At 54.9% G+C, this 26,618-nt stretch overlaps 8 protein-coding genes across 8 annotated transcripts; 4 read left to right on the top strand and 4 right to left on the bottom strand.

The window, feature by feature from the left end:
* Positions 1–1,366: 1,366 nt before the first annotated feature.
* On the bottom strand, positions 1,367–3,157 carry DCS_04705 (Mob1/phocein; the record flags this gene model as incomplete). Its single annotated transcript, XM_040802011.1, has 4 exons — positions 1,367–1,922; positions 1,974–2,085; positions 2,138–2,508; positions 3,135–3,157. The coding sequence occupies 4 exons, from the start codon at positions 3,155–3,157 to the stop codon at positions 1,367–1,369; spliced, it is 1,062 nt and encodes a 353-aa protein (XP_040657044.1).
* A 982-nt stretch (positions 3,158–4,139) lies between these two features.
* On the top strand, positions 4,140–5,424 carry DCS_04704 (uncharacterized protein; the record flags this gene model as incomplete). Its single annotated transcript, XM_040802010.1, has 2 exons — positions 4,140–4,394; positions 4,447–5,424. 2 exons carry the CDS (start codon positions 4,140–4,142, stop codon positions 5,422–5,424), a joined length of 1,233 nt encoding a protein of 410 aa, XP_040657043.1.
* Positions 5,425–5,869: 445 nt separating this feature from the next.
* Positions 5,870–7,755, top strand: DCS_04703 (uncharacterized protein; the record flags this gene model as incomplete). Its single annotated transcript, XM_040802009.1, has 4 exons — positions 5,870–5,929; positions 5,985–6,115; positions 6,171–6,993; positions 7,069–7,755. The coding sequence occupies 4 exons, from the start codon at positions 5,870–5,872 to the stop codon at positions 7,753–7,755; spliced, it is 1,701 nt and encodes a 566-aa protein (XP_040657042.1).
* A 2,353-nt stretch (positions 7,756–10,108) lies between these two features.
* On the top strand, positions 10,109–12,917 carry DCS_04702 (Fungal specific transcription factor; the record flags this gene model as incomplete). The annotated part of the gene is made up of 6 exons (XM_040802008.1): positions 10,109–10,231; positions 10,422–10,676; positions 10,760–10,862; positions 10,917–11,324; positions 11,376–11,466; positions 11,534–12,917. The coding sequence occupies 6 exons, from the start codon at positions 10,109–10,111 to the stop codon at positions 12,915–12,917; spliced, it is 2,364 nt and encodes a 787-aa protein (XP_040657041.1).
* A 1,721-nt stretch (positions 12,918–14,638) lies between these two features.
* On the bottom strand, positions 14,639–15,391 carry DCS_04701 (uncharacterized protein; the record flags this gene model as incomplete). Its single annotated transcript, XM_040802007.1, has 3 exons — positions 14,639–14,766; positions 14,817–15,137; positions 15,199–15,391. 3 exons carry the CDS (start codon positions 15,389–15,391, stop codon positions 14,639–14,641), a joined length of 642 nt encoding a protein of 213 aa, XP_040657040.1.
* Positions 15,392–20,315: 4,924 nt separating this feature from the next.
* On the bottom strand, positions 20,316–21,964 carry DCS_04700 (UTP-glucose-1-phosphate uridylyltransferase; the record flags this gene model as incomplete). Its single annotated transcript, XM_040802006.1, has 3 exons — positions 20,316–21,606; positions 21,671–21,747; positions 21,824–21,964. 3 exons carry the CDS (start codon positions 21,962–21,964, stop codon positions 20,316–20,318), a joined length of 1,509 nt encoding a protein of 502 aa, XP_040657039.1.
* A 2,719-nt stretch (positions 21,965–24,683) lies between these two features.
* On the top strand, positions 24,684–25,433 carry DCS_04699 (uncharacterized protein; the record flags this gene model as incomplete). Its single annotated transcript, XM_040802005.1, has 2 exons — positions 24,684–25,217; positions 25,290–25,433. The coding sequence occupies 2 exons, from the start codon at positions 24,684–24,686 to the stop codon at positions 25,431–25,433; spliced, it is 678 nt and encodes a 225-aa protein (XP_040657038.1).
* Positions 25,434–25,653: 220 nt separating this feature from the next.
* Positions 25,654–26,618, bottom strand: DCS_04698 (dihydropteroate synthase; the record flags this gene model as incomplete). Its single annotated transcript, XM_040802004.1, has 2 exons — positions 25,654–25,878; positions 25,932–26,618. The coding sequence occupies 2 exons, from the start codon at positions 26,616–26,618 to the stop codon at positions 25,654–25,656; spliced, it is 912 nt and encodes a 303-aa protein (XP_040657037.1).

Below are 26,618 nucleotides of genomic sequence, written 5' to 3'. Positions count from 1 at the left end.
AGTCGCATTTCCGTTAAAAACAAGCATCGAGCCGCCGATTCCAGCAGACGAAGCAAGGCCTGCCAGGAGCCCCTGTCGTGTCCAGGTCGTTGCGACGGTAGCAAGGTCCTCCATGATTATCGACACAGCCTCCGAGATTGTCGGCCGAGCATTGGCCGCCGCGCCGGCCTCTTGAGTCTCCTGCTGACCTCCTGTCGATTGTTAGGTGCGACATAATACCTAACAGGCATTCACTTAGCACTTGGTAGCTAGCCAGGGTGCCTGCCTGCATCGAGGAGGTAGATACCTAACCAGATCCCTTGTCGGACCTTTGTGGCACCTAGTGACCTGCTCACTCCACTCCAACCACGTCGGGCCACCAACCACCAATCCCGAACCACCACCGCCTGACCTGTTGGCTGCGTCTGGTCATCGATTGGGATACGGTGTGATGATGCGAACTGAGCATCTGCATAGCAATGCTTCGACTCGATGCATCTCTTCACGTAACTAGACATGGCCTGTTCTGCCCCGTCCTGTGCAAATGCAACATGTAGTGGATGATCTGTACGGAAATGCACGTTCCAGGGCAGCATCATGACGCTCGTGGTCTTGCTCATCTCGGACCCGCCTTTTGCAATGCATATGAGCCTTCATACGGCCACATTGCTATTGAGTCTTTCTCTCTGTACTGCCCATCCTCACCAATAATCTGAAATCTGTTGCAGACTCCACGGCCAGCTCTGGCTACCTCCAAAGATACCCCTGCCATTTGGTGTTGTCATCCGACCTCTCACCATACTCCCTATCCCAGGCAATGCGGCTCCGCAGCAGACAGAAGGGCCTGATGACAAAGATATATATTTCGGTGGATTCGGTTCGAAGTCAGGCAGACTCAGGCAACCCCGGACCTTGAAATAAGCCATACGAGGACTCTGATGGATTGACCGTAACGGGAGAATCCATCATTGACAAGTGCAATATAAGCGGGGCTGCCGCTGCGCGTGGGAGAGAATAGATCAGGAAAGGAATAATTCCGACTAATCCGTAACTCCACAACCAAAATGCTCTGGTGACGAATCCTTCCGACGAACCGTTATGTTGGGCCCTCTGATGCGCTGCTTCGTCATCTGTCCTGAGACAGGGATATAGCGTCTACTTGTTGCGGCCGTTCTCGTGCAACCAACCCAATCGCTTGCACCCCCTAGTCCTGAGCCATCGCCATGTCCAACTTGCCACTTCCGGCTCCTGTTCCTTAGAGCCAAGGTCGCAAATTGGAACCATCGGCCGACAATGAGCCCGCTTAGATCCCAACCCGCAGAATGCCTCCATTCCACCAGCGCATGAGCTGGTTGAATCCGGATCAAGAGGCATCCGGGTACGGAATCTACCGACCCTCCAGCTCGACACCGGCTAGTTCGAGGAGCCGCTCTCCGGCACGGAGATTGGCGTATTCATATGCCTTGGACTCTGGGGGGAAAGTGCCGTTGGCGGCCCAAATGTCGAGCAAAGGCTGCATAGGCTCCAGCTCTTGCGGCTTGAGCATATCAAGAGCCGTGGCTGTAAGCACAAAATGTGAGAAACAGCTGTTGAGTTGCTTCTCTAGGTTGAGATGGTAAAATGGCACCGTGAAATGAGCCCAGTATAGATGGGCATATACGCGGAACATTTGGCGAAAGATCATCTGCGATATATCGACAAACTTCTCTGGGAATCCTGATCGCTTTCCAATCCAGTCAGGGTCGCCAGGGTTAGTAAGCTGAGAGAGAGGGGTCGTGGTAATGGCTGGATTGTGAGCATATGAAACTCCAGATGGGTCTGTGGGGAATATGGTTGTGTCGTCGACCTTGCCCGAGATCCAACGCTGCATCAGCGTCATGTACTCAATCGCCGGCAGCTCAACGGGCTCTTGCCTCTTATTTAGCCACGTAAAAGAATGATTTCTGCAGAATGATGAGTCACATTGACACCGAAAAAGTTGAGCGCACACTCACGCTCCAGCGGACATGCGAGGGCACGTTGCCGCGCTACATATTGTGCTACCGTCATCCTCCTTTTCATGAAGCACACGAACAAAGTTCCACAGGTTGCGATAATGTTCAACAACTAAATTAGGGGGTCAGAAACTGGAACCGGAGGAAGGAAGGTAGGAGCATACTCTGGTGAGCAACCCACTCGCCCTGTTCCACAGTTTTCGGCCGAGCACTGAGGGTCATGAAGTTGCCCTTGACGATGTGCTTGGTGTAGTTACCGTCCACCCAGAGGGGTAGGGGTCGAGGTAGGTGGTATGAGTTGATAATATCGTCACCGGTAGCCATGACGCCGCTGGATTCGTCCATGCCGATAGTCTGAGCGAGAGATGGGGAGTTTGGCAGTGGCGGTACTTTCGGAGCAAAATTCGTCGAGGGCTGGCCTGATTGCTGCATGGTGTCGGACACTGGCGCACCGGGATGCTGACCAACGGCTGAGGGCGGTGGGCTCTTTTGAGGGCCGGGCGGTTTGTTTGAGCCGCCACGGAATCGAGCGTTACTAGCAAGTCAGTCAGTGAACTGATGGAATCAATAAAACGAGTGAATGCAACAATGATAAATGAGGACGTGTTTTGCGGCGTGTAACAGGTCTGGGATGACAAAGGAGGTGACAACTCTGCCCGATCAGATGTATTGTATGAATGGCATGTGTACACCCGAGAAGGCGATCCTAACTATTCAGGTGGGAAGTTGCACGAGGGTTTGATGGCGCTGTACCGAGCGCCATCTCCCAGGACTGGGAAGCAACGTCAAAGTGTACGCAGACATTTGACAAAAGACTTCCGAAGTCTTCGTGTATCCCCAGGGTTATGACCGGCAGCAGACCGTGCGGTGTGTGATCGGTGCAACGCCGTCCCATATATGAACGTGCGGATTGATGCACTATTCCAAGTTCGTTTCCGTGTATCGACTAATAATCGAGCCCTCCGTTGCGATACCAGACAGATGCCATGACTGAAGTTCGGCGATAGGTGTGCATCGGCTAAACCGAGAAGTGACGAAGCTGCATACTGCCGAGACACTTGCCTCTCGCCCAGGCAATGAGCTCCATGAAACAGTCCTCACTAAGGCGCAGCAAATACAGGTGATGACCTGGAGCAAGCGAAAGGCTTCGAGCAAACTTACATTCCAGAAAATATGTTAGACATGACGGCGGACGATGCGGAGGCCGAGACGATGGCGGTCGTTGCAGCGGAGCGACAAGAGGAAACGAACGGCAGCCGAACGGAGCTTCGTCGCCAGGTTGTATCTAGGTATATTTGGCGGCTTAATCCTCGGTGACCAAGAAAGGGCTGAGTCCCAATGCCTTCCCGCGAAATAGGAAGTAATGTCACTCTGGACGGACGGCCTGGAGATGTGCGGGTGCGGAGGTGCGCGGAGGAGCACGAAGAAGCTGATGAAAACGGTGTGATTCTGCAACAAACGGGGTAGCTAGAGGGGTAGAACAACGGTTGATGTTGGTTGACAAAGAATCAGTGGATGGCGGGTAGGTTGTGAGAGACAGGTCTGTCTCACGACTCGGCCTTGACTTTGAACGTTTGATATGAGCAGGGGTTATGGATGGAGAGCTAGCAATGAGGATGTGGGAAAGTGGGATGGAGAGGCGGACACCTCAGGCACCATTGCCAGCCAGCGTGGTGCTGTGCTGTCAAGTCAGGGTCCCACTGCGGCCTCCTATTTATTGCTGTGCCACACCTGCTGGGAGCATTATCGTGAATCACCGCAATGCAACACGAACAGGTCAATAACTGGGATCGCAACTTGAACGGTGAAATCCCACAAGACGGATAATACGCGTTCACGGTACCGCATCGAGTACCTCACTGAACCTGTTGCCAATCTGAGGCATCGCAAATCGATTTGTCAAGGTAAACTGTATTTGGTGAACGATCGGAGTCTCGACGGCGGCTTGGAGGAGCTGGTGTGGCTGGTGGCTCCCCACCTTCGCCGCACTTGTGGCTGCACTGCTCTGTTCTATGGGGAATCACGAGCCTTGTGCAAAGTACTCCATACTACACAACGCATTTGTCGCCAACATTTCCCTGAGCCTCACGGCCGAGCACATTTCAAGTTACGGACATCACGCTGTTTGCTTGACAACCCCCCCCTCCCCTCTGCGGCCTTATCAGAATGTCGGACTCCGAAGATCCCCTCGACATCGTCGATGAAGGCGGCGACGACCTCTTCGGAGACGAGGGCGACGATGATGCGTCTCTTCAAGGGCGTGTTGAAGCCGAGGAGGATGACCTTGCTTCTGAAGCCGATGAGGAAGATGACTCGAGGCGCCGTGGATATGGTGATTATGAGACCCAAGAAACACGGGACAAAGTTGTCATAGAGCAAGCGACGTTTCGTCACCGCATCCCGAAGTCCAAGGACGGCATGGTACGCCATCATGTCCTTCCTCCAACCTTGGTCAATTCTAATTAGCTTCAAGCTGCGGATATTGCGAGTACCAAATTTCATCAAGTTCATGCCCGAAATTTACGTCCCGGATACGTTCGAACCTTCCGAGTTCGACCTTGCCAACGCCAAATCCGATCAAGCGAAACATGTCGCACGGGCCCAGCAAGACGCCAACACTGGTGAACTCAAGAGCAATACAAACATCTACCGGTGGAGTGACGGGTCAGTAACCATCGCTGTCGGGGGGGAGCATTACGAAATACAAAAAAAGGCACTCGCTGGTCCCCCGAATCAAGCCTACAACGAGCTGCACGATGGGCACTATTATGCAGCCGCGGCGGAGCTGAGCAGCAATATGCTCATAACGGTCGGCCACCTTATGGAGCAGTACAATGTCAAGCCAAACAAGGCAGTCGGCGACGATGCTCTGAGCCTTTTTGCGGAGCGCATGGCCCAGGCCAACAAGGGAACCAAGGGAGAGGAGATGATCATTCGAACCACACGAGACCCGGAACTGCAGAAAAAGCAGGCCGAGCTGGCCGAAAAGGAGAGGATCAAGGCTCAGCGGCGGCGCGAGAACGCCGCGGCCAAGATGGACGGCGGTCCGCTGGGACGTTCTGGTCGCGGTGGATTATCCATCGGAGACCTTGAGGGTCGCGGCGTTGGTTCTGGACGGAAAAGGGGTGCGCCCGGCTCGGCCAAGCCCAAGCGGCGGCGGCCGGAGTATGATTCGGATGATGATCTTCCTCAGGGCGTTGGCAGGCACGAGGACTACGACATGGATGATGGCTTCCTCGTGGGAAGCGACGAGGAAGAGTTGGAGAGCGATGCCGATGAAGATAATGATGACGAGGCCCTGGATGAGGAGTACAGTCGTGGCCGTCGGTCAAAGAAGCAGAAGAACAAGGAATCCGAAGAGGATGAAGATGCAGAGGGCGATGACATCGAGCCTGCTGTTGAGTCAAGCCGGCAGAGAAGAAGAAACGTCGTGGACGATGACGATGATTAGTGGCAGTTGATAGGCGCCTTCGTTTTATAAATCTCAGCGCGCTCACCTTCCTGCTGTAATCATGCTAGGCCAAGTACCAGAAGGCGCTGGTTTCCCCTGGTTGCGGTTTTGTGTGTAATTATTACACCTGCGTATGCCACCTCGGACGGGGCTAGGGGCCGGCGGTGACCGAATCGGGGTAGTTGCTGCAAGTAGCTGGTCGTCACATGCCTGACTCAGCTTGCCGCCTTAGCACCTCGCAACGCAACGCAAACCGACCTGCAAGCCAAGTTGGAACAACCTTCATCACTCTCGATCAACAGACATGTAAATGCCCTCATCAACGAGCTGCACGAGGTCCTTAGCAGCTCCGAAAATGCCATGAACTGAAATTCTTGGGCAGGCACGAGAATTGATCCGACCCATACCCGGCCTCATCCCCGTTTCGACGGCATTCTTGATAATCATGGGCGCGGTCGTCGCAGTCTGGAGAGTAGTTGTTGACGTCTTTTCGTTCTGGCAACGGGTGGGTTTTGCCTACCTCCTCCCCGTCATGCACGCGCCCACTAACCTTGGTAAAGAAGCTCGTCAGCTGGTACACCGGACGAAGCCCCGTGGCGCAATGGCTGGACCTGCTACGCAATGCCGAGACGTTTGACGAATGGGAAGAGGCAGCTCTGCACCTTGATAACCTCCTCGGGTTGGATCTATGGTATGTTAAAAGGTAGCCTGCGCTGCGGTAGTATTGTCACTGATTGCCGCTGCAGGAGAAATAATCCAACGTCCAAGCACTACGACTGGAGGCTCATCGCCGACCGGCTCGATTCACTAGCGATAGCGAGGGATGGACGAAACTTCCATCAACTCGTTAACCTCCTCCGATCCGGTCTCGTTAGGAACCTCGGCAGTATCTCGGTACCCAAGCTATACAACAGGGCCTTCTCGGGAACAAAGTACCTCATTGACGAGTACATCTCTCAGATCGCCGAGTCGATCGAGGACATCAGCACGCTGCCGACGAACCTCCACACGAGCTCACAGAACGGTGCCGCAAACGCTTTGACGAACCAGATGAAATTAGACTTCATACACGATACGAGGCAGGCCTTTGGACGGAGCACACTCGTCCTGCAGGGAGGAGCCATCTTCGGCATGTGCCATCTGGGAGTTGTCAAGGCACTCTTTCTACGGGGCCTTCTTCCGCGAATAATCACGGGGACGGCGACGGGTGCCTTGATAGCAGCACTTGTTGCCATACATACGGAGGATGAACTTCCCAACATTCTCCAAGCCGACGGGATCGACCTGACGGCGTTCATGGGCAAGACGGGAGGCAAGAGAGCGGATGTACCGCACCAGCAGACATTCAGGTCTCGGTGGGAAACCCTGATACGCAGGCTCCGCCGCTTCAGCCGTGAAGGATACTTCCTGGACGTCACGGTCCTGGAGGACTGCGTGCGAGCCAACGTGGGCGACCTGACATTTGAGGAGGCGTACAACCGCAGCAAGCGGATCCTCAACATTACAGTCGCGACGGAGGGTCAAGCCGGCGTACCCACCCTTCTCAACTACATAACGGCCCCGAACGTGGTGAGTGACAAAGGTGGACGTGCTAGCTGGCGAAGCAAGAGTGTAACAGAGCTGACACGTCGACCAACGTTTTAGCTGATCTGGACCGCCGCGGTAGCGTCCAACGCCTCGTCCCCGTCGCTGTACGGACGAAAAAAGGCGACGATTCTGTGCAAGGATGCCAACGGCAAAATCGTGCCCTGGGCGCCCGCGAACACGGCCGACTTCTGGCATTGGACGCAGGCATCCTACACGGACCGGGACTCGCCTTTGCAGCGAATATCAGAGTTGTTCAACGTCAACCACTTCATCGTCAGCCAAGCACGACCGTACTTGATACCTTTCCTGCAGTCAGACATGCACGGTCCATCCAGGGCCGAGGCCCGGAGCCGAACGACGCAGTTTTCAGCCTTTTGCGCGCGCACCATCGGCCTCGAAGTCCGACACCGATTGCGTCAACTGGACACGCTACGGCTGCTGCCGTTCAGCATACGGCGCTTCCTCGTTGACGAGCAAGTACCTGCCGCGTCCATGACGCTGGTGCCCGAGGTGACGGCGGGCGACTTTGTGCGACTGCTCGAGACGCCAACGCGGGAGACGCTGAACTACTGGATCCTTCGGGGCGAGCGGAGCGTCTGGCCGGCCGTGGCGGCGCTGCGTATTCGGTGTGCGGTGGAGAATGAGCTGGATCGGTCGTACCAGGCGGTGAGGAAACTCAAAGCCGGAGATCTGAGAAGAAAGGGAAGCATGGCTGCCGCTGCGAGCTTCGAGCGGAAAGCTTGAGGTGCTGCACATGCACGTTGCTCTTCACCGTAACAATGTGGAACTGTGCGTGGATTTCAGATGATAGCAGGCATGAACTTGGCTATTGCCGCCCGTACCGACATCCGAGGTAGGGCGAGTGGTAGGGAGGGGGACGAATCATTTCGAATCGAGAGCTTGTGTAGTGTGATGTGTTCAACCAGTGAGTGATCGGGACATGAGCCTCACCGTTGTGAGCACCAGCAGCCAACTGTTGAGCGACGCCAGGAGCAGTGGCGCGGCTGTGTGGATTCTTCGGCTCGTGGATCCAAGCACCTTGTCAGGTCTGTGATTCAAGTTTCGCCATGCAAGCGGAACAAGGGTCGGAAATCAAGTGAGGGTGCCTATATTTATCGATGGAGAAGTGCGCGAGGCGGTGATGCGCAGGAAGAAAGGGCACGGAGTAGTAAGGCGTACTGGCACACCGGGTTCCTGGTACTTCTGCATCGACGCATTCATCGAGGGCCTGGAGACATGACGACTGGCCTTGTGCGGAGTACAGCTACGATACAGGCATCAAACGGCAAGGTACCAATTTTCCGGCGCTCCCTACAGTATTAGTACTAGGTAGTTAGATGAACAGTACTTACATGTACGTACTCCGTACGGAGTAGTAGAGTACTGCAGAATACAGCTGCGGAGGAGGAGTCCGAAGTACGGAATACCTGGGAGGTATCGTCATTGCCGCTGATAAGGGATGCCCGTGTTTGCCCTGGCAAGTACACGGTACAAGGACGACAACGCTGCATCCGTGTCGGGCATCGGCAAGTCCTCCGGCTTCTGTATTGTGTACGATCCCAGCGATCTACTCCGTACCCAAAATGCGAAGTATATCCCTGAAGCGAGCGAGCGCGGCTGCAATACGAAAAGACGGCTTTCCTTACCCCTTTCCTCAATGCGGCTAATGTGACAGCCAAGGAGGATTAGTTAGTCTTGTGTTCCATAGTTGTATATTTCCTTGGCTCATTGGATTCTGCAGCGCATAAGCGAGAATGTCACGTTATTTTACCTGCACGGAGTACTCCTTGTAAGTACGGATATCCATGATATCCATGCGGAAAATGCAGGTAGCCACGAATGCTCACAGAAGTACAGAGTACTCAGGTAGCCGAAGCACCCACTACCCACTACGTACGGGGCTAAGCACCCCGCACCAGGAACATCCCGCGATCGTCCCGCAACAGCTTGGTGGGGCCAGCGGGACCCACGTTTTACCAACGATTTCCCACTTTCCCAATTATTAGCGGGCAATCCGTACGCCTACAACTAACTATTACTGTACTTTTACATTATTACGGATCAAGACCGCAAGTGTGCTTGTACACGTCCCGGTCTAGTACAAGCACTCCGGGTACGCTGAGTTGATGCGTGGACGGAATCCCAAAGGCAGAAATTCAACGTGCGGAAACCATTGCATTCGTCAAGGACAAGCCACCGCAGCTTGGTGCAGCGCGCACTCCTCGTTTGTGGTTCCTGTGCGGAAGTGGCAGACGTGCTTGTCGAGAAAAATCCGAGTACCAGGACGACGTGACCATGCATGCGGTGAGGTTTGTTCCATGATTGGCTCGTACATCCTCATTTGGGGATAAGCAGCCAGCGTTCGGAGGCAAAAATGGACGAGTCACATGCTAGGCAAAGGAGAGCCGGCTTCTTCTCGTGGATACAACAGCAAGGATGGCTGTTCTGTCATCACATCTGCTGCCTCCCCGACCCCCTCTGCATGTATGTTTGGGAGAGAGGAAAGGAGGTCCAGATATGTACATACTACGGAGTGCATTGTCCATGCACCACCCGTACAAGTGCAAGGCCAAGCTCAGTGATTGCAACTGACCCGGGAGGCGCCTTTGCCATCCATGCCAAGCCTTCCCCCTCTCCTCTGTACGCCTACTTACATTCATGCATCTACAGTATAATACTTGGTATGCTCAAGCTCAATGCACGCATGTAGAAGTACTTGGATGTATGTGAAGGGACATCCAGAGACGGGACGTTCCCTCCTCCACGAATGAACCTTGTTCGAGTCGGTGTCTCCACTTCAGCCGCGAGTCTCGTTTAGTCCGGGAGCTGCGTGCAGGCTGTCGCCACCACCCGCTGCCCCCGCCAGTATTACTAGATGCACTTCCTGCAAACGACAGGTTACTTTTGCTGCCCGTCCTTCCTCCCGCCGACCTTTTTGCAGCATTCTTCCATCGAGCTCCTCCTTCTGATATACTACTGTCCGGTTTGGTATTGAAAAGTCAACGCGAGCGAGAGCAGAGAGCTGTTCGTGTATTCGTGTTCCATCGAACGAAACCGACCATAGTTAGTCCCGGGATAAAGACCCATCAAGAAAGCCATGACGACAGCCGCCGCCGCCGTTGAGCCTGTGGACGGTACATCGGTTGATGCAGAGACAGATTCTCCCGTTGCCGAGAACAACCGCCCCGCGTGTACCGAGTGTCAGCGGCGGAAGCAAAAGGTGAGTCGAGGACGATTCCGAGCCTGAGTCCCAGTATGCTTGACTGTACGGGTGGCCTTTCAAGTCGAAATGGTCACTCCACACGGCTGGTGGTGTACTCGAATGGATTTACCGCTCGATAAATTCACTGACACGGTATTATGAACCCTGCCGGCAGTGTAATCGTGAGTGGCCATGCGACCGCTGCCAGCGTCGGAAGGTTGCCGACGAATGTCGGTACAACGACTCGAACCCCCCGCCCATGGCGACGGCATCCGACGACGCCCCGAGCCAGGAGCCCCAGATACAAGACCAGGCCAAGGCTGGAACGGGCGACTGGCGCGATGCTCCTCCTTCGATTAGTGCTGGCCGATCTGATGCATCCTGCCCTTCCGAGGACGACACCCCATGGTTCGACGTCCTGGCCTCGGCTCGTGTCTTCAGCAAACTTGGACTGGAGCCATCGGTACGTGTCTCAGTCATCGATGCCCCTGTAGCATATCTTGCACGGCGTTGATCTGCATCTGCTAATCGGATCCCCTCTCTAAGCGTAAGCCTTCCAAGGTGGCACCGAAGGAGGATTTTGCCGCGGCGGGGTCCTCGCCCCAGATGGACCGCGTCCTGCAACTGCTCCCGCAGCGTCAACAAATGGGCAAGCATCTTTGACCGCAGATTTTTCGCTTTCGTTGGCTAACTTGATGAGCAGACAAACTCATGAAACTGTTCGTCAAAGATGTCAACTATCACTACTACATCATTTTCCCCCAGGACCTCTTTTACGAGTATCACATCTGGTGGGAGAGGCGAATGAAGAACAAGCCTGTCACCCTCCAGTTTACGTGCCTCCTCGCCATGATCTGTTCTTGCTGTATTCAACACGCCGATAATGAAATGCAGCATGAGCTGCAGCAAATCTCAGGCCTCGACTCGGACACCCTGTCGGAGCAGCTACACAGCGCCGTCAGAGAGCTCGCTAGCGTCATTCCCATCGGTCACTATCATATTTTCAACGTGCAGCGTCTGCTCCAATCGTGCTATTGGTACAAGGCCGAGGCTTCCTTCCTCGAGGCATGGCAAGTCCTCAGCGCTGCCATCCTCGAAGCCAAGGAGCTGGGTAGGTCTTCCACCTGATGTTTTGATGGCGTCGTCGTAACACGCTTCGCAGAGTTTCACAAGGAACCTCCCCCAGGCAGCGAGTCAGAGCATGATTGTGAAATGCGACGCAGACTATGGTGTATCCTCGACACCTGGGACTGGTATGTCCATGTTCCCGTCATCATTTGCGCAGCACCTGCTAATCTTCTTGTCTGCTACTTCCATAAGGCAAATCTCCTCTGGCCTCTCTAGACCCAAGATTATCGACCGAGCGGACTGTGATGCTGCGCTTCCTTCATTAACCCTCGAGACATTTCCCGGAAATCCGCCGTCTCCCCTTCTTCACATGAAGATGCAGTCCGAGCTGACGCGACGACTGGCCGACCGATTCAGTGCCCCAAAGAACATCATCAACACCGCAGAGGTACGGGAATACCAAAGTTTGATCGAGGATTGGGTTCGCCAATTTCCCCGGGTGTATGATGTCGAAAACCCGGACACGTCCAAGGATGATGTCTCCGTATGGGTAGTCTCACACAGATACTACCTTTATACGATGGCCTGCTTGTTGATTTTGAATCCCATCAGACATTACATGGTCAAGTCGTACACGTGGGAGTCGCCGCCCGAGGAATTGGAAGTCCGTCAAGTAGGCGTCGATTATTCCTTGAAACTTATGGACACTATGCGGAGTTGGGTCGATCGAATTGATAACCGCGATGGCCGGCTGCACTTCATCATATTCTCCATCTTCGATACGGCTGCAATACTGTGCACCGCCATTATCAAGGACCACGAACATACGCTGCAGAGAAAAGATGCAATCCTGGCTTCTATTTCGGATGGTGTCGCCATGCTGGAACGGCTGAACTCAATCTCCAAAACATCGAAGACTTCGTACGATCTGCTTCAGAGTCTGGCACAACGGTTACCGCAAAGCATTGATACTCGTCCGAAGATGCGGCGGAAGAAGGTCAAGACATCAAGTGTGATTACGTCAAAACCAGCACCTCCCTCGATGCCGCCCCTTCCCCAGGTTCCTCCTCCCGTCGTTGATACACCGGCTGCAATGCCGCCAGCTCACGTCCAGCCACCTGCAGTGGTGGATGCAACTGCCACGTCAGCTGGCCCAGATTTCGCCCAAGGTAGCACTGTCTCGTTGCCTGTGCCACGGCTGATCTATGAGAGAAATCTTGCGACGGCCGCTGATGCCCGCAAGGACAATAATACCTACGCGGGCTACTCGACATGCTTGGAAGGCAACCATCCTGACATGGACTTGCTTTCGTCTGCCATGGCCGGCGACGGGGTTCATGGCTTCTCTCAACCTGTTGTTTACGGCTCTACCGGCTTCCCGCCTCCTCCGGTGGATGATGAACCGCCAAATTTCGAACTTGAAACCGTCACGCAAGATCAACTCGGAGGACTCGCGCCGTTGTGGAGCTGGCATTCGGAGAATTTGGGCATTGGCTGCATGCCAGCCCCCGCTTCAGCCCCTGTTTCCGATACTTCTGTCAACGCAGTGCAGCAGCAACAGGCTCCGGATCCGATTTCCCACCCTCAGCATTACCAACAGATGCATGGATATCCTCAGTCGCAATCTCATGCGTAGAGTCATGACTCATAACGGGACATTTCAACGGGCCTCGAAACGCCCAAATAGGTAGCATGACAGTTGTGTGTCAGAAGGGAACTTGCTACACACACAACTGAGTGCCGGTTTGGATTACCCTGAATGGGCCTGCTTCTGAGCACTGAGATGGCCATATAGAGTATGCAATGGGCAGGACGGCAACCTGGAAAATCTAGTAAATGAACGGTCCTGCATCGCTAGCGAGGATGTGGTGAAATCTGCGAGATATTCAGTGAAGCAACAGGCCTTGGACTTGCTCGTCATTGTATGATGGCTTTGGTAACCTCAACCGCTATGCCAAAAATGTTCTCACACTGTTGTGCCCTGACAATAAGAAACTTGTGGAGATGTGGAATGGGCAAAACGTCCAGCTGGTAATGGCGCGAGCGCCAAGGAGCCCAAGCAGCACGCTCCATCACACCTTACTACTGTATCATGCACGTGTGTACAGGACAACTTGAACAAGAGTATGGCTAGATCTACCATACCCCTGGCACCCGTGTTAGACGAAAGCGATATCTCGTACATGGGCGACGTGGTGAAGACTGTTGTACGTCCCCAACTCGCAGGCTTTAAAATCGAAGCCAAACTCAACTCGGCACTGAAGACACCTGTTTGGGATGTCAAGCCGGTTTATCACACGGGTTCCAGGTGTCGATCAATGCCACTTGGATATATGCAACGCCAATAACTCAATGGGCTCGACAATCCTTTTTTTCATACGGCAATATTACTGCATTGAACACGGCCCGCTCACAAACATCGACTGAGAATGAATAAATCGCCGCTGTTCCATTCACGTTGGCAGGTGTACATGTACATTGTGCACACTGGTCATGGTTGGCCTTTGACAAATGGCCCACGGATCAATGCCATTCCTTAAAGCGACATTGGCACAGAGCACTGTAGAAACTTGAAATGGTGTGCAAAAGTAAAAATAATCCAAGTGAGACGCATCCACTGCCGTTCCTTCCCGTCCGGATCGAATAATTAGGGAGTTCTCCTAAGAGTGACAAAGAGACCGAGGCCGAGGGAGCGAAGCATTGCGGAATTGCTTGGCGCCGACAACGAAGAGTCTGTTCTCACCCAAATGGGACAGGAAAAGGTGTCATAGTGCGACCTAATTCTACGAGAAACCATGTGTGGGGATTCGGGGGAATGCTGAACGCGAACGAGGAATCGAGGAATTGTCCGTTTGTCGAGAAACACATGTTCTAGCATGTCGATCCGCCAACTGAACAAATGCTGCCCAGCTGCGTTCAACTGTCAGGGCAGATGATTCGAACCAAGAAACAGGCGGTACGAACAGTCTGCAGACACGGTTTGATGGAACAGATCATGGAAGTGCCAACGCTCGCACCGGGTTTGGCTGCAGTGCATCACCATGTTCGACAAACAACAACTTGACGGACATGCCCGCTAACAGGGAGAGACGAGGATTTCGCGCGCAGCGTTGATAAATCAATATTAAACAGGGCATTTGCCCCCCGACGATATTCATTAATTAAAGACGTTCTCGACACAACGTAATGTACACAAAAGGTGTGCGTAGGACCGACCATCCGGTGCCTTTCGGTGATAATTTACTACCCGTAAAGTCTACCCTGCGGCTGGTTGCTCTGCGAATGCTTGCAGTGGAATACGACTCATACTCCAGGCGTGAGTGAAGATACCATCCTGCGCCCTTCTCCATCGCAGGTTTAGTTGAAGTAGGCCAGGGCGGCAATGACACCGGCGACGAGGGCCATCTGGGACGAGGCACGGCCAGCGGCGTTCTGGTTGGGAACCGTGGATGGTGTGATGTTCGCGTTGGAACCAGTAGCGACGCCTGCGGTACAGTGTTAGCTTGGGCTTCGCTCTGCCGATTGGGACACATACGGGTCTTGGTGGCGGGCTTCGACGAGTGCGAGGTCATAGTAGAGTTGGAGGACATGATACGGCTGGTGTAAGGGGTGTTGGTGGCCGAGCCGGTCTCGGTACCAGTGGTAGTGGACGCCAGGTTGGTGGTGGTTTGAGACGGGCTGGAGGTGGTAGTCACGCCAGAGCTGGTGGAAGCCGAGGCAGATCCGGTGCCTTGGTAGCTGAACTGAATGCTGTAATTGATCTGATCAGGGGTCTTGTTGTCGGCGATCTTGATGGCGTATGTGTCGGAGGGGAGGCCCGAAGGAGTGAAGGTGTACGAGGTGCCAGAGGCGGATGCTAGATGGGCCTCGCGTCAGCGCTCGGCGTCGAGGGTCAATCGGACACGAGGGCAACGAACGAGTCAAAACCTTCACAACCTTGAGGTTGTCGCTGGGGCCGTTGACGATGCTGATTGTGCAATCGTCCGCGCAACCACTGTACTCGAGGGTGAAAGGCTTGCCCTCCTGGACATTGTAGTTGATGTTGAGGAGCCTGGGCATGGCAAGAGCCCCAGAGGCGAGGGCCGAGATGGCGATGAGTGACGACTTCATTTTGATTGTGGTTGGGTTGGAAACTAAGATGTCGAGCTTGGTTGCTGACGGCGGGGAAAACGTCAATCTCTTATTCAAGAATCTCGGGGGCCGTCGGGTAGGGTGCGCGCGTCGGGGCGGTGGCAGGGAAGGAAGGGCAAGGTGAGACGGGCAGCAGGGGAGAGGAGAGGCGAGGAGCGAGACGGGTGGGAACAGCGACGGAGGCAGGAAATGAGCAATCAAATCCAGCCCCTGGCTTGCCGTCCACTCAAGCCGCAGTGCCGGCGCCATTTCCTCCCTGCCTGAACGTGTACTGCGTGCCACCAAATTTTGTGCGGTACGTGTGCAATTTTTCCAAGGGTGGGAAAATGGACGCTTGGGCGTTGCCAGGGGCACTCGCCGCCGACGAAAAAGAAAACAGCAGACGGGGAGGCCAGTTCTCGGAGGCCGACTCACATGATGTGCAGAAGGTACCGCGGTCAAGTTTGCACTGGATAGCGACTGGTAGTTGGTCAGGTTTTGCAAAACGAATGAGGGATGTTGACGGATGTCCGATGCGAGAAAGGGGAGAGGGAAGTGGGAGGGGTTAAGTAATTAAAGGCTGGCGCAGGGAAATGAGGGTACGGATTACGACGAGCGCAAGCAAGTACGTACTTATAAGCCAGCACTGCAAGTACTATACAGTACAGTATTGAGTATTGCTTGTACGGGGCACGGAGTAGGGGCAGGTAATACCGCAGGTGTTGCCACGAGTGTACCGTACCTGCAGGTGTGCAGCACTCCTCCGTAAGTACGTGGACTGCAAATCGGGTGCGCAGCAGTCATTGCTGGGCGCACGCACCACGGCCACGCATACCCGCACCAGTGCGGGTACGTTTACATACTTGCGACCTCGTACTACCCAGATGCCCGCACTAGCCGCACTAGTACAAGCGAGCGTGGTGGAAATGTGGATTTCGACGAGATGGGGCGCCGAGCAATCTCAATCACGCACGCCGGCCTAGCGGCGATGTCCACATTCCTTGGCCACTAAGGCTGCCCCGGGCCCGCCCAACAACACGCTAGACATTCTTTGGGGGGGCAACTGAACCACCAGTGGCGATTCTAGAGACACCTCAGTTGCGCTGGCGACCTAGCACGCGCCGGCCAGCCGAGCGTTCAAAACAAAGCCTGCTCTGGTGAGACCGCCCCTGCGCGCGCCCTTCCCGTCGGCTCTGGTTGGGCGACTCGGACAGGTCGACGCGAGACCAGTCGACTCGGCGGCGCTCTGCATCTGTTTACGTACAAGTACTCGCACATGCCTGTACATGCCGGCGTACCTGCGCGGAGTAAGTACCTTTTCACTTGTACATGCACTTTTCATGCACGCCGTACTTGTACTGTAGGTGTAGGTACATGTACGTGGACGCAGTTACTTGCCGTAGCTGTGCAGTACTTTAGTTGGTACTGTACTTGCTAGCTAGCAGCACAAGAACAAGTACACGTAAGTACTGTAGGCACTTAAGTACAGTGCTCCGCACACCAACGGTACTTACGGCAACACTTGAACCACTTGACGAGTGCTGGCAGCGACTGGTCCGATCGTGGGCTGTGTACTTACTGTACGTAAGTACCTAGGTACTTGGAAGGGAGAGGCCAACGCGGTACTCCGTACTCCGTAATAGTGGCAAACAAATCGTGTTAGGCCACGAAACCAGGCGCTCTGTTCTTCGCTTCCAGGAGCCGTGAGCCAAACCGCAGCCCCGTTTGCTAGTGCTCGTTTGGCACCACGAGCACCCCCGAGAAGAATCATTCTCTAGATGAAGCCACGAACACGGGCCCAACCAGACTGGGCGGCACACACGACCGGCACAAGTACGGAGTACTGTCGCTCACACACGCAGGTACTCCGTATTGCTACATCCGACACAAGCTAGTAGCATGCTACCGCATGTTTGTGCAAAACAATCCCGACGTACCTACTTGCCTAGTGGTTGCTAGTCATGACTTGGACCCACAGCGTCAGGGGAACCAGGGGCGCTAGGGCCTTGGTTGTTTACGGTTCCATCACACCTCCCCTTTTCCTGAGTACATGTACGGAGTACTTGCTGCACTTGATGTGCCATGTGCGGAAGTGCCAAGAGGTACGGAGTCGCTTTGCTCACTTGATCCCTCCAAGAGGGTTCTTGGTGTACTGGCATGTACTTGTACGGTGTAAGCGTTTGTGGTTGTACAAGTCCTGTACCACTGAAACTGGTTACAAGGCAAGTGCGCTAGCAGTGGAAACTTGCCATCATCACTATACATGCAGCGTGCCATGTCCGGAGTAGCGTGTACCAAAACGGGCGCGGAGTTCGATCAGAAGTCACATGCCTCGGAGCACTCGTAGCCGTTCAATACGAGAACACTTGCGAAGTGCTTTGGTTGCAAGTACGTACCAACTGTGCAAAAATGTATGGTTGCACCTACTGTACTTGTTCATGCTGCTCTACAAGCGCGAGCTCGCGCACTAGTTGTACAAGGCATATCCAACGTTGCTCTTGGGGGCTGGGGCGCACATGCAGGCAGGCTCAGCACTGGCAAGCATTCGCACATGTCCTTACCGGTACGGGTCGTGCTCGTATCGCGTCCCTCGAATGGGAGACTAGTTGAGGAGAGCCCCTGAGAGCTGCCATGAGTACTGTACTGTACTTGCTTACTGTACAGTACACCTACTGTACATGTTACGTACTTACTGTACATGTACAGGTAGTGCTTGCTTGTACGGAGTACATGCTCCGTGCTGTACCTGTGGTATCTCGTACAGATTCTTCGCGCACACGCGCCGTAAGCAGGTGTTCGTAGGTGGCGTGGCGCAAAGTCCAATCAATTCAGATTCATGAGTAGACTTGTGGGGGCTGTGAAACTCTGCCGATTAATGCATAAACACTATGAATTACCACGATTGTATTGTACGGAGTACGGAGTACAAGCAATAGTGTGCCGCGCGATCTCCATGTATCAGAGCGGAACTCATTGTGCCCCGTACTGTGCTGAGCAGTCTTCGTTGTATTTTCGGCACATTATGAGCGCCTTCCGCACCCGGTAGCAGGCGGAAGGAGTCGTGGGCTGTGCCATCACCACTGGCCAATGTGTTTGTGGGACTAGCCAGGTGTTACGAAGTACTGTACATGAGAAATGTTCCGAAACATGTACAGTACTCCGCACTCCATGCTCCGTACAACTCACTACATGTACATTGATGATGCAAGCTCCAATCCTCCGCAGGCAACGAGTACCTGTCGTCCACGTAGTTGTACCAGCACAGGATCAATCTAAAGCACAAGTACATGTACGGAGGACAGGAAATTGTAATACTTACTTACATGTCGAGCAGCCGACACGCGCAGTTGTAGCAGGAACACTGCACGCGTTGCCTGCACACGTACGAGTACTGTACCCATAGCCACACAAGCACATGTAGATGGCATCATCGCCACATTCACCACGTCTGCCACCATCGACTCAGCCACTTGGTCGCTTGTCAACCAGTGGCCATGGTCATCAGATGACGCAGACATGGCGCGGATGATGGTCGCCGCCGCACACCAGCCAAACCCGAGCACTTGTGGCTTCTCCCTCTGCGGCGTAGGGTATGAAGGAGATGGTACGTACGTAATCCCTGCAGGTAATACTTGCAAGCGTTACTGCCCGAGGTTGTTGTGTAAGTACTGTACTTAAATTGGCATACATGGCCAGGCAACCAAGCAGGCGATGACCCAGTCAGCCTGTTGTGAAGTCCACTTCATCCTTGATCATATCTCGAAAGGCTGGCGGTCCATGGATCCATAATTTGCAGTTCGATTCGTGCATGCAATGGATACTCTACAGTACTTACTGTACTCCGTACTTACGGGTCTACTTACGGAGGGACTGTAAGTAATACAGTATGTGCATGTGCATGTACAGTAACTAGTCGTGATGACGTCCCTTTCCACGAATCCGTACCCAGCCATTGATCGGCAGTGCTGCATTGCATGCGAGTACGTATTGGATACACGCACTGCAATCCGTCATCATGTCTGGACTTTGCTTTCCCAACGCGTTGCGCCACGAACCGAACCGCATTTAGTCGGCTCATGGTCGGATATGCTGTAGAATTCCATCACTGTCCGTGCATGTACGGAGCATACAAGTAGTAATTACATTGTATTCTTGCAGAGCGTTGGATGGTTTGGAAAACCCCGGACCCTAGCAAGTATACTTATGTATCATGGTTGATCGACAGGCAACTGCTTGTACACCATCGTCCGACTGGTCCCCATCAGGAGCGCGGCAACGAGGCGGCTCCATGTGCACTTGATATTGCCTATAGAGGGACGCATTGATACATATACTACACAAATTCCTCCTCGCCTTCCGAGCAATTTAACGGCCTCTCAGGATACGCTTCTGCATGCGTGGTGAGGGATGCTCCGGCATTCGTCAGCATGGCTCCGCACCCGCCGCAGTCATAGTACAGACTTTCCAGCGCCAAGCAGCGAGTGGACCACAGGGGAATAAGTATTCGGCGTGCCACTGCATGCTACCTAGTGCTGCTGCCGTGTTGAAACTGTGCCGCAAGCTGCAAGAGATATTTTCTGTCTCGCATCTTCGTCCCGTAGGCTCGTTTACTTTCTCCCCGTGACTGCCACGTCAGCATGCGCGGCGAGGGCCGAGGCCATTGCGATGTCGTGCGCTCGGATTGGCATCAACTAATACTCCAGAACACACTCTTGCGCCAGGAAATCATCCTTCGCCACCAACTCAGTGATAAAACAAAAACCATGGCGGGTACGAGTCCGGTTTGCTCGGCCCATCCACCCCTTCTCTGCATGCTGCAGGCACTATTAGGTATGACAACACAACGGTTCCGCCCGCCCAGCCCAAACACAGACAGATCATGTTTCCATTTCACACGGCCCCCACGCGCCCGTCACGAACGATGCTAGTGCTCCAGCAAGCGCAAGCTACCTTGCACGACGACGTTTTCCAAGATGGAGCCCGGGGGGACGTCGATGGTGCTGCCCTCGGTCGCGACGATGATGACGGTGCCTTTGAGCGTGACGCCGCGGCCAAGGTTGACGGCGCCGGTAATGGTCAGGTGGTCCAGCTCGAGGACTTTGGGGATGGAAGGGATGCGCTTCTGGAAGTCCGACACCTTCTTAAAGTCGCTGCCGAGCTTGATGAGCGGCGCGTCGCCGAAGCGGGCGGCGCTCATCTGGAGCTGGCCGTGCTTCAGCGTGTACAGGTCCGACTTGACGAGCATCAGGTCCGAGCACGTCTTGACGGGGAGGAAGCGGCGACGGGGCACGTTGACGCCGTGGGCGTTGTTGAAGTGGCGGATGGCGGCGCCCACGGCCGTCTCGAGCTGGATGATGGAAATGTCCGACTCGCCCTTCTTGTCGCCGGGGATGGTCTTGCCGTTGGGGATGATCTCCATCTCGAGCTCGTCGTTCTCGACGACGCGCTTGATGGCCTTGAGGTTGAGCCAGATGTTGTTGGTGTTGAAGTACTTGAACTTCTTGATCGACTTGAACTCGTTGACGTGCTCCTTGGGCACCTGGGCAATCTCCAGCAGCCGGACGGAGCCTTCGTAGTCGATGATGGTGCCGCCCTTGACGTCGGCCTTGGTCTTGTTGGTCAGCTCCATGATGTACTCGGCCTTGGTCTCGACCATGTGCTGCAGGATGCGCAGGTCGACGACGGCGCCCAGGTTGTCGACGTTGGAGAGAAAGATGATCTCGATGCCTCGCTCGAGAAGCTTGTCGAGGATGCCCGAGTTGTAGAGGGACTCGAACACGTCGCCGTGGCCCGGAGGGTACCACTCGCTGATGGAGGACTCGAAGTCCTTGGGGACGGGGAGCAGCGAGTCCCTGTAGATTCGAGGATACCGGGACTGGTTGAAGGTGAGTATGTCGACGTTGTGGCCTTCGTACTTTTTAATGATGGCGGCCGTGTCGTCGTTGGTGTTGAACGAGTTCATGAGGATGAAGGGAACGTTGACGTCGTATGTGCGGTTGAGGAATTCGATCTGTCGGACCGAGAGGTCGAGGAAGGACATGCCGTCGCGAACCTCGATGACCGACTTGGGGCCGACGCAGCCCATCGAGGTGCCGAGGCCGCCGTTGAGCTTGAGGACGGCAAGCTTGCTGAGAAAGTTGACGGATTCGGAATTGGCGAGATCCTCGTAGTCGACCACCTGGCCATGAGCGGGCGGCGCGATACGGTCCCAGTTGCTGCATGCCATGGTCAGCATAACGGTTGGTTTGGTTCGGGACCTGCGAAGCCGAGCATTCTCACACGGCGTTGCCCTTGGCCTTGTCGTTGAGGTAGCGGCGGAAGAGGGCAAAAAAATTGTCCATTTCCGTCTCGAAAAGCTTGAGGCCACGAGCGTCAGCGAGTTATGCCATCCTGGCCACCGATAGAGCCGAGGGGGAGAGCGCGCCGACAAACCTTCTTCTGCTGGGGGTCCCGAACGGTCTCGGCAATGTTGGTCAGAGAGTTGCGCATCTGCGCGGCGGCGACGTTGGTCGACGTGTTCTCAAAGGCCTGTACTTGCCCTGTTAGCTTTCGTTCGGGACTCATGACCGCCATCTGCGTCTGCACGACAAGCGGGCAACAGGACGGAGTGCGCGCGAGGCCGTTGTCGTCGAAGAGGGAAGTCGACAGTGGTCGAGCCGGCGTGCCAAGTCGGCGAAAGCTGCAGGCTTCGCGACCACGCCCCGAAGCTCACAATATATGCCCCGGGTCAAGAGTGTAGCTTGGAGCACGGGATAGGGCGGTCGTTCGGTTGCGTCCACCAAGCAGTCGGCAGTGAGTGGCTTGCGACGGGATCGCGGTTTGCACATGGACGGTACCGAACGATGGGGCACCTCGGGGCCGGGTACCGTTGATGCACAGCGACGGCAGGACGGGCGGGCGAGCGAGCGAGCGAGCGGTGCGAGTGACAAGGTTGGACGAGGAGCTCTTGGCCATCCGCCGGGGTGGTGAGGTTGCAGTAGCAAACAGGGGATGGCATCGTCGTCGAGTCGGTCGTTTGCCACGAAATAAGGGCAAACGGGCAAGAAACATGCATGCATGCATGCAAGGGAGAGCAAACAGTGACTGGGCTGGACGGAGTGCAGAAAACGAGCCGTGGGTGACTTGCCATGTGACTGCGAGATTTGCCATGGTGACGCTTCTCAAAACCATTGTCGTCCCCGACAGCGGGCTTGAGGTGAGCGGGGAGGGCACTCTTGATGCCGGCCATTGTACGGAGTAGCTGCGAGTCGTTCGCTCGGGTCGAAGGGGGGATGCAAAGGTCGGCAGTTCGAGGCGTCGCAGCGAGTCGTCAATGCTGAGGGTGGCGACGCTGTTGAGGGATTGAGGAAGAGCAGAAGCAGAATGCAGAAGAGACACGAGAGGGTTAAGGAGCACTCGTGGAGAGCGGGATTAGGATGCACGATAATAATAGGTTGGTGCCATTCTACAAGTACATACTTACTTACTGCACATAAGATTATACTATACTGTACGTACTTAGACGGAGTACCGGGTACATGTACGGAGTACTTACATTCCCAGCTCTTGTTGGGCGGAGAGGGAGGAAGGGAGGGGTTGATGGTATTAGTGCAGGGCAGGGTGGGAATCGAATCCAGCAACGAAATGCGCGGGCCTCGGGCAATGGACCGTACTGTACGGAGTAGTTTGTACTGCGTACTCCGTACTATTACTCCGTAATATCCAGTCGATTAAGCGGTCAGCCTGCTGCGGGGTAGCTTCTTGACGTCAAGACAATGCTGGCCAGGGGCAGGCACAGAGCATGACGACTGGATGGGCAGAAATTCAGCGAGGTATATCGTTCAGTACGCCGTAGTTGCACCCATTGTTTTATAAGAATAATGGGGGGAGGGGGGGATATCTTTGCGCAGTAGTGTCGAATTTCTGCGGTACGATATAGTCCTGTTTCGCCAAACAAAAAAAACGGCACGAATGCAGATGGGTGAGGTTCCCACGCAAGCGACATCTCCTCCTTTGCCGTTATCCCGCCTCCACCTGACATTGTGACAGGTACTGTATTGTATGTACATGTAAGTACATGACAAGTTCTCTACATCGCGTGGACATGTACTTAAGTACGGAGTACATGTGTACAGGACTTACGTATGTACAGTAAGTATGTGCAGTATGTACGGAGTATGTACAGTAAGTATATATGTAAGTACTTACTGAGTATGTACAGTATTTTTAACTGCCAACCCGTTGTGCCGGGAATGATGACTCAAATTGCGCAACGACAACAAACGTAATCACGATGGGCAAAATGCCGTGCATCGTCGCCGCCGTCTCGCCCATGCAGACGCATGACTTCTCGCAGCGCCTCTCCGCTTCTGCATGATAGCCCGTCCAATCAGAAGTGCTGTTCGCAGCAAAACCTACCTCTCGAACGGCGACCTACCTAGCTACCCCAACTCGTCCAGTACCCGACTCAAAGACGTGAATGAGGGTCTGGCCGGTAGGGAAATACTCATGGCAAGATGGTGTCGGCGGGGCATCTTCGAACATGCCAAACCCAGTCCTGGAGGCCGGCGTTCCGCTTCCACTCGTCTAGGAAACTTGCCAGCAAGTATGGGCGCCTACTCGCAGGCTCATGTACGAGGCAAGTCCCGACATACCATACCTACGTACTAGGTCGGTATGAAGTGCTACCAAGTACGCAGTACGTATGCTCTCGTACCACGTAGATGGAGGACATGCATGTGCATGCCTAGTACATTATGCAGGCAAGTAGAAGGTATTACTTGTGCGTACATGTTGCCTCTGTGTGTTTACGGGTTGATTTCAGGCACGTACTTGTATCTGTGCATGTACTGGTCGTAGCGGTTGATGCCAACATCTTATCCACTGCCCTCGCATCGCAAACACATTTCCCAAGTCCCATTCAGCTCATTGTTCGCTTGAACTTCGCTTCGTACATGCATATATATCTGCGACCCCTTCGATGCGCCATGTCGAATCGATCAAGGATTTGCAACAACTGTCTATAGTAATTAGTGCCTGTGCATGTGGCCGGCCACGTGATGTGAGCGCCACACGATGGGATGTGGATGCTGTCTTGATAATAATCCCGAGGGACTCACAGCCAGTGCCCACGGCGATTGATCAGACCGTCCCATCCGTCCTACACACCCTGTCGGGCGGAATGTGCGTTCTTGGTGCGGCTGATTTCTCTCGCGACACCAATCGTCTCGTATTCTATCCCTGCCGAGGGAGGGTGGTAGTAATCCTAGCACCAGGTACCGGCCGCAAGGTCGTAGGCACCTGATCGTTGGGAATGGACCTGGGCCCGCCAGACCACGTCCCGTACTGGCAGTATAACGTCTCCGAAGGGGACAAGACGACAGACTGCCCGCCCTTTCTCCTCAACCTCAGCGACAAGGACCGGCGCATCATCGGTACGCCCGACTCGGCCTACGCTCCGAGCTCGTGGTCCGAGGTCTGCGCCCTCGTCTCGTCCAACCGTCTCGATTTGTTCCAGCGCGCGCCGTCGCAGCTGCGGCGGTACAAGGCGTACACCTACCGCCTTGGCCGCGAGCATGGCTCCGTCCAAGACTTCATCCTCCGCGAGCGTCTCGGCTGGACCCAACCGGTCCGACCACGGGGCAGGCCGTTCCAGTTCCCCGACGACATTCGAATCATCTACAACGACTGGCCCTACGGCCTGGACCCAAACATCGTTCACCTCGTCGTCTGGACCAAGTTTGCGCTCGAGTCCGATGGCGAGAATGGCGAGCTTACGGATGCGGCGCGCGTCATAATCGAGGCCTTTGTCACGACGACGTTTCGGCAACGCGTGCCCCCGAACCAGGTACCGAACCACTTTGGTGTTTCCCGATACGAGCGACACCCCTCGAGAAGAGGGATGTGCTGACTTGCACAGGTGGTATGGTTCAAAAATTGGTCAGCCCTCAGGTCCATCGACTTGGTCGAGCACTTTCACGTCATGATGTTCGGCCCCGATCCCGACTTTGTTCGCCAAGTCACAAATGGAGATGTTCCGCAATATATGGGAGCCGACGTTTGAACCTCTGGAACTATGTCGCATCTCCGTGTCAGCGGTGTCCTATCTTGCGTCTCTGCTCTTGGTTTTACGTAACCATCATTGGGATGAGCCAGGGCTGGGCGAACCTCGTGGCCCGGCATGACGCGGACGGTACCTGAGCCTAGAATACCAAAGATGACGGCCTGTCAAAGGCAAGGCGTACCTGATGCATTTCCATTCCAAACGTGCGTCTTGTAATACCTTAAACCCCTGGCCGGTTGACGTCGCGGGTGTTGATTCGCAACACGACGCTCGGCGCATCAGCAAAGACCACGGCAATCGGTTTTGCTACCGTGATCTTGAGTTGCGATCCCGTGGTGCCGGAGCGACCCGCCCATGCCGAGCCCTGCCCGAGGCACAAGGTGATTGTTTCCGCCAGGGCTGTCGCGAGCGCCTCGAGGGTTCCAAATGACGAGCTTTCCATTCTCTGGCGATTCATGTTAGATGAGGCTGCTCGTCCGCGCCGCATGGGCCGCTTACCTCGACTATTTTGGATTCTATAATGTTGTATTCATCCGCCGTGGCTTCGAGGTGGTCAATCTCAACACTAACCACAGCCGTCTGCTTGGCCTTCTTCTCGTTGTCGTTTATGCCTATGAGTGTTGGCACCACTAGGTTGTGCAGCCGCAACGTCCGGCCGAACAGCGGCATTGGTGTCCCGTTGACGTCGTTGTCGAAAACACCTGTGAAAGTGAGGCTGGGACCGTCCCCTACGAGCGACGCCTTGGGTAGCAGACCAGTCAGTTTGATGCAGCGAACAGCGGCAAGGTTCTTCAGAAACGGCTCTTGGTTCTTGTCTGGTGTGCCGGCCGGATGGATGCCGGTGAGGTCGATCCAGATGCGCGTGAGGACCTCGCTAAGATGCCTGGGGCGGGCAACGACCTCGGGGGAGGACTCGACGGCGAGGCGCTCGAGGCTCACCATGATGGCCTTGCTGAGCTGGCCGTAGTGCACCGTGTCCTCTTGGAGGGCATCCGTCGACGACGTGCTCCGGAAGGGCTGCCGCAGCTCGACCTCGCATGATATCAGGATCGTCTGCGGCCTGTTCTGCCTACCCCAGGCGTCGTTGGGGCCCTTGACTGTGGCCTGCAGGTTTTTGACCCGCACGACAGCAGGAGCTTCCCCTGCTGCGTTATGCAGCTGCCATAAGGTTCGAAGAGTCGCCAT

This window comes from Drechmeria coniospora, chromosome 02 (genome assembly GCF_001625195.1).
Source record: "Drechmeria coniospora strain ARSEF 6962 chromosome 02, whole genome shotgun sequence".
In the NCBI taxonomy this organism is placed as follows: domain Eukaryota; kingdom Fungi; phylum Ascomycota; class Sordariomycetes; order Hypocreales; family Ophiocordycipitaceae; genus Drechmeria; species Drechmeria coniospora.
The sequence above is the reverse complement of the archived record's forward strand: the minus strand, read 5'-3'. Positions and strand labels throughout refer to the sequence as shown.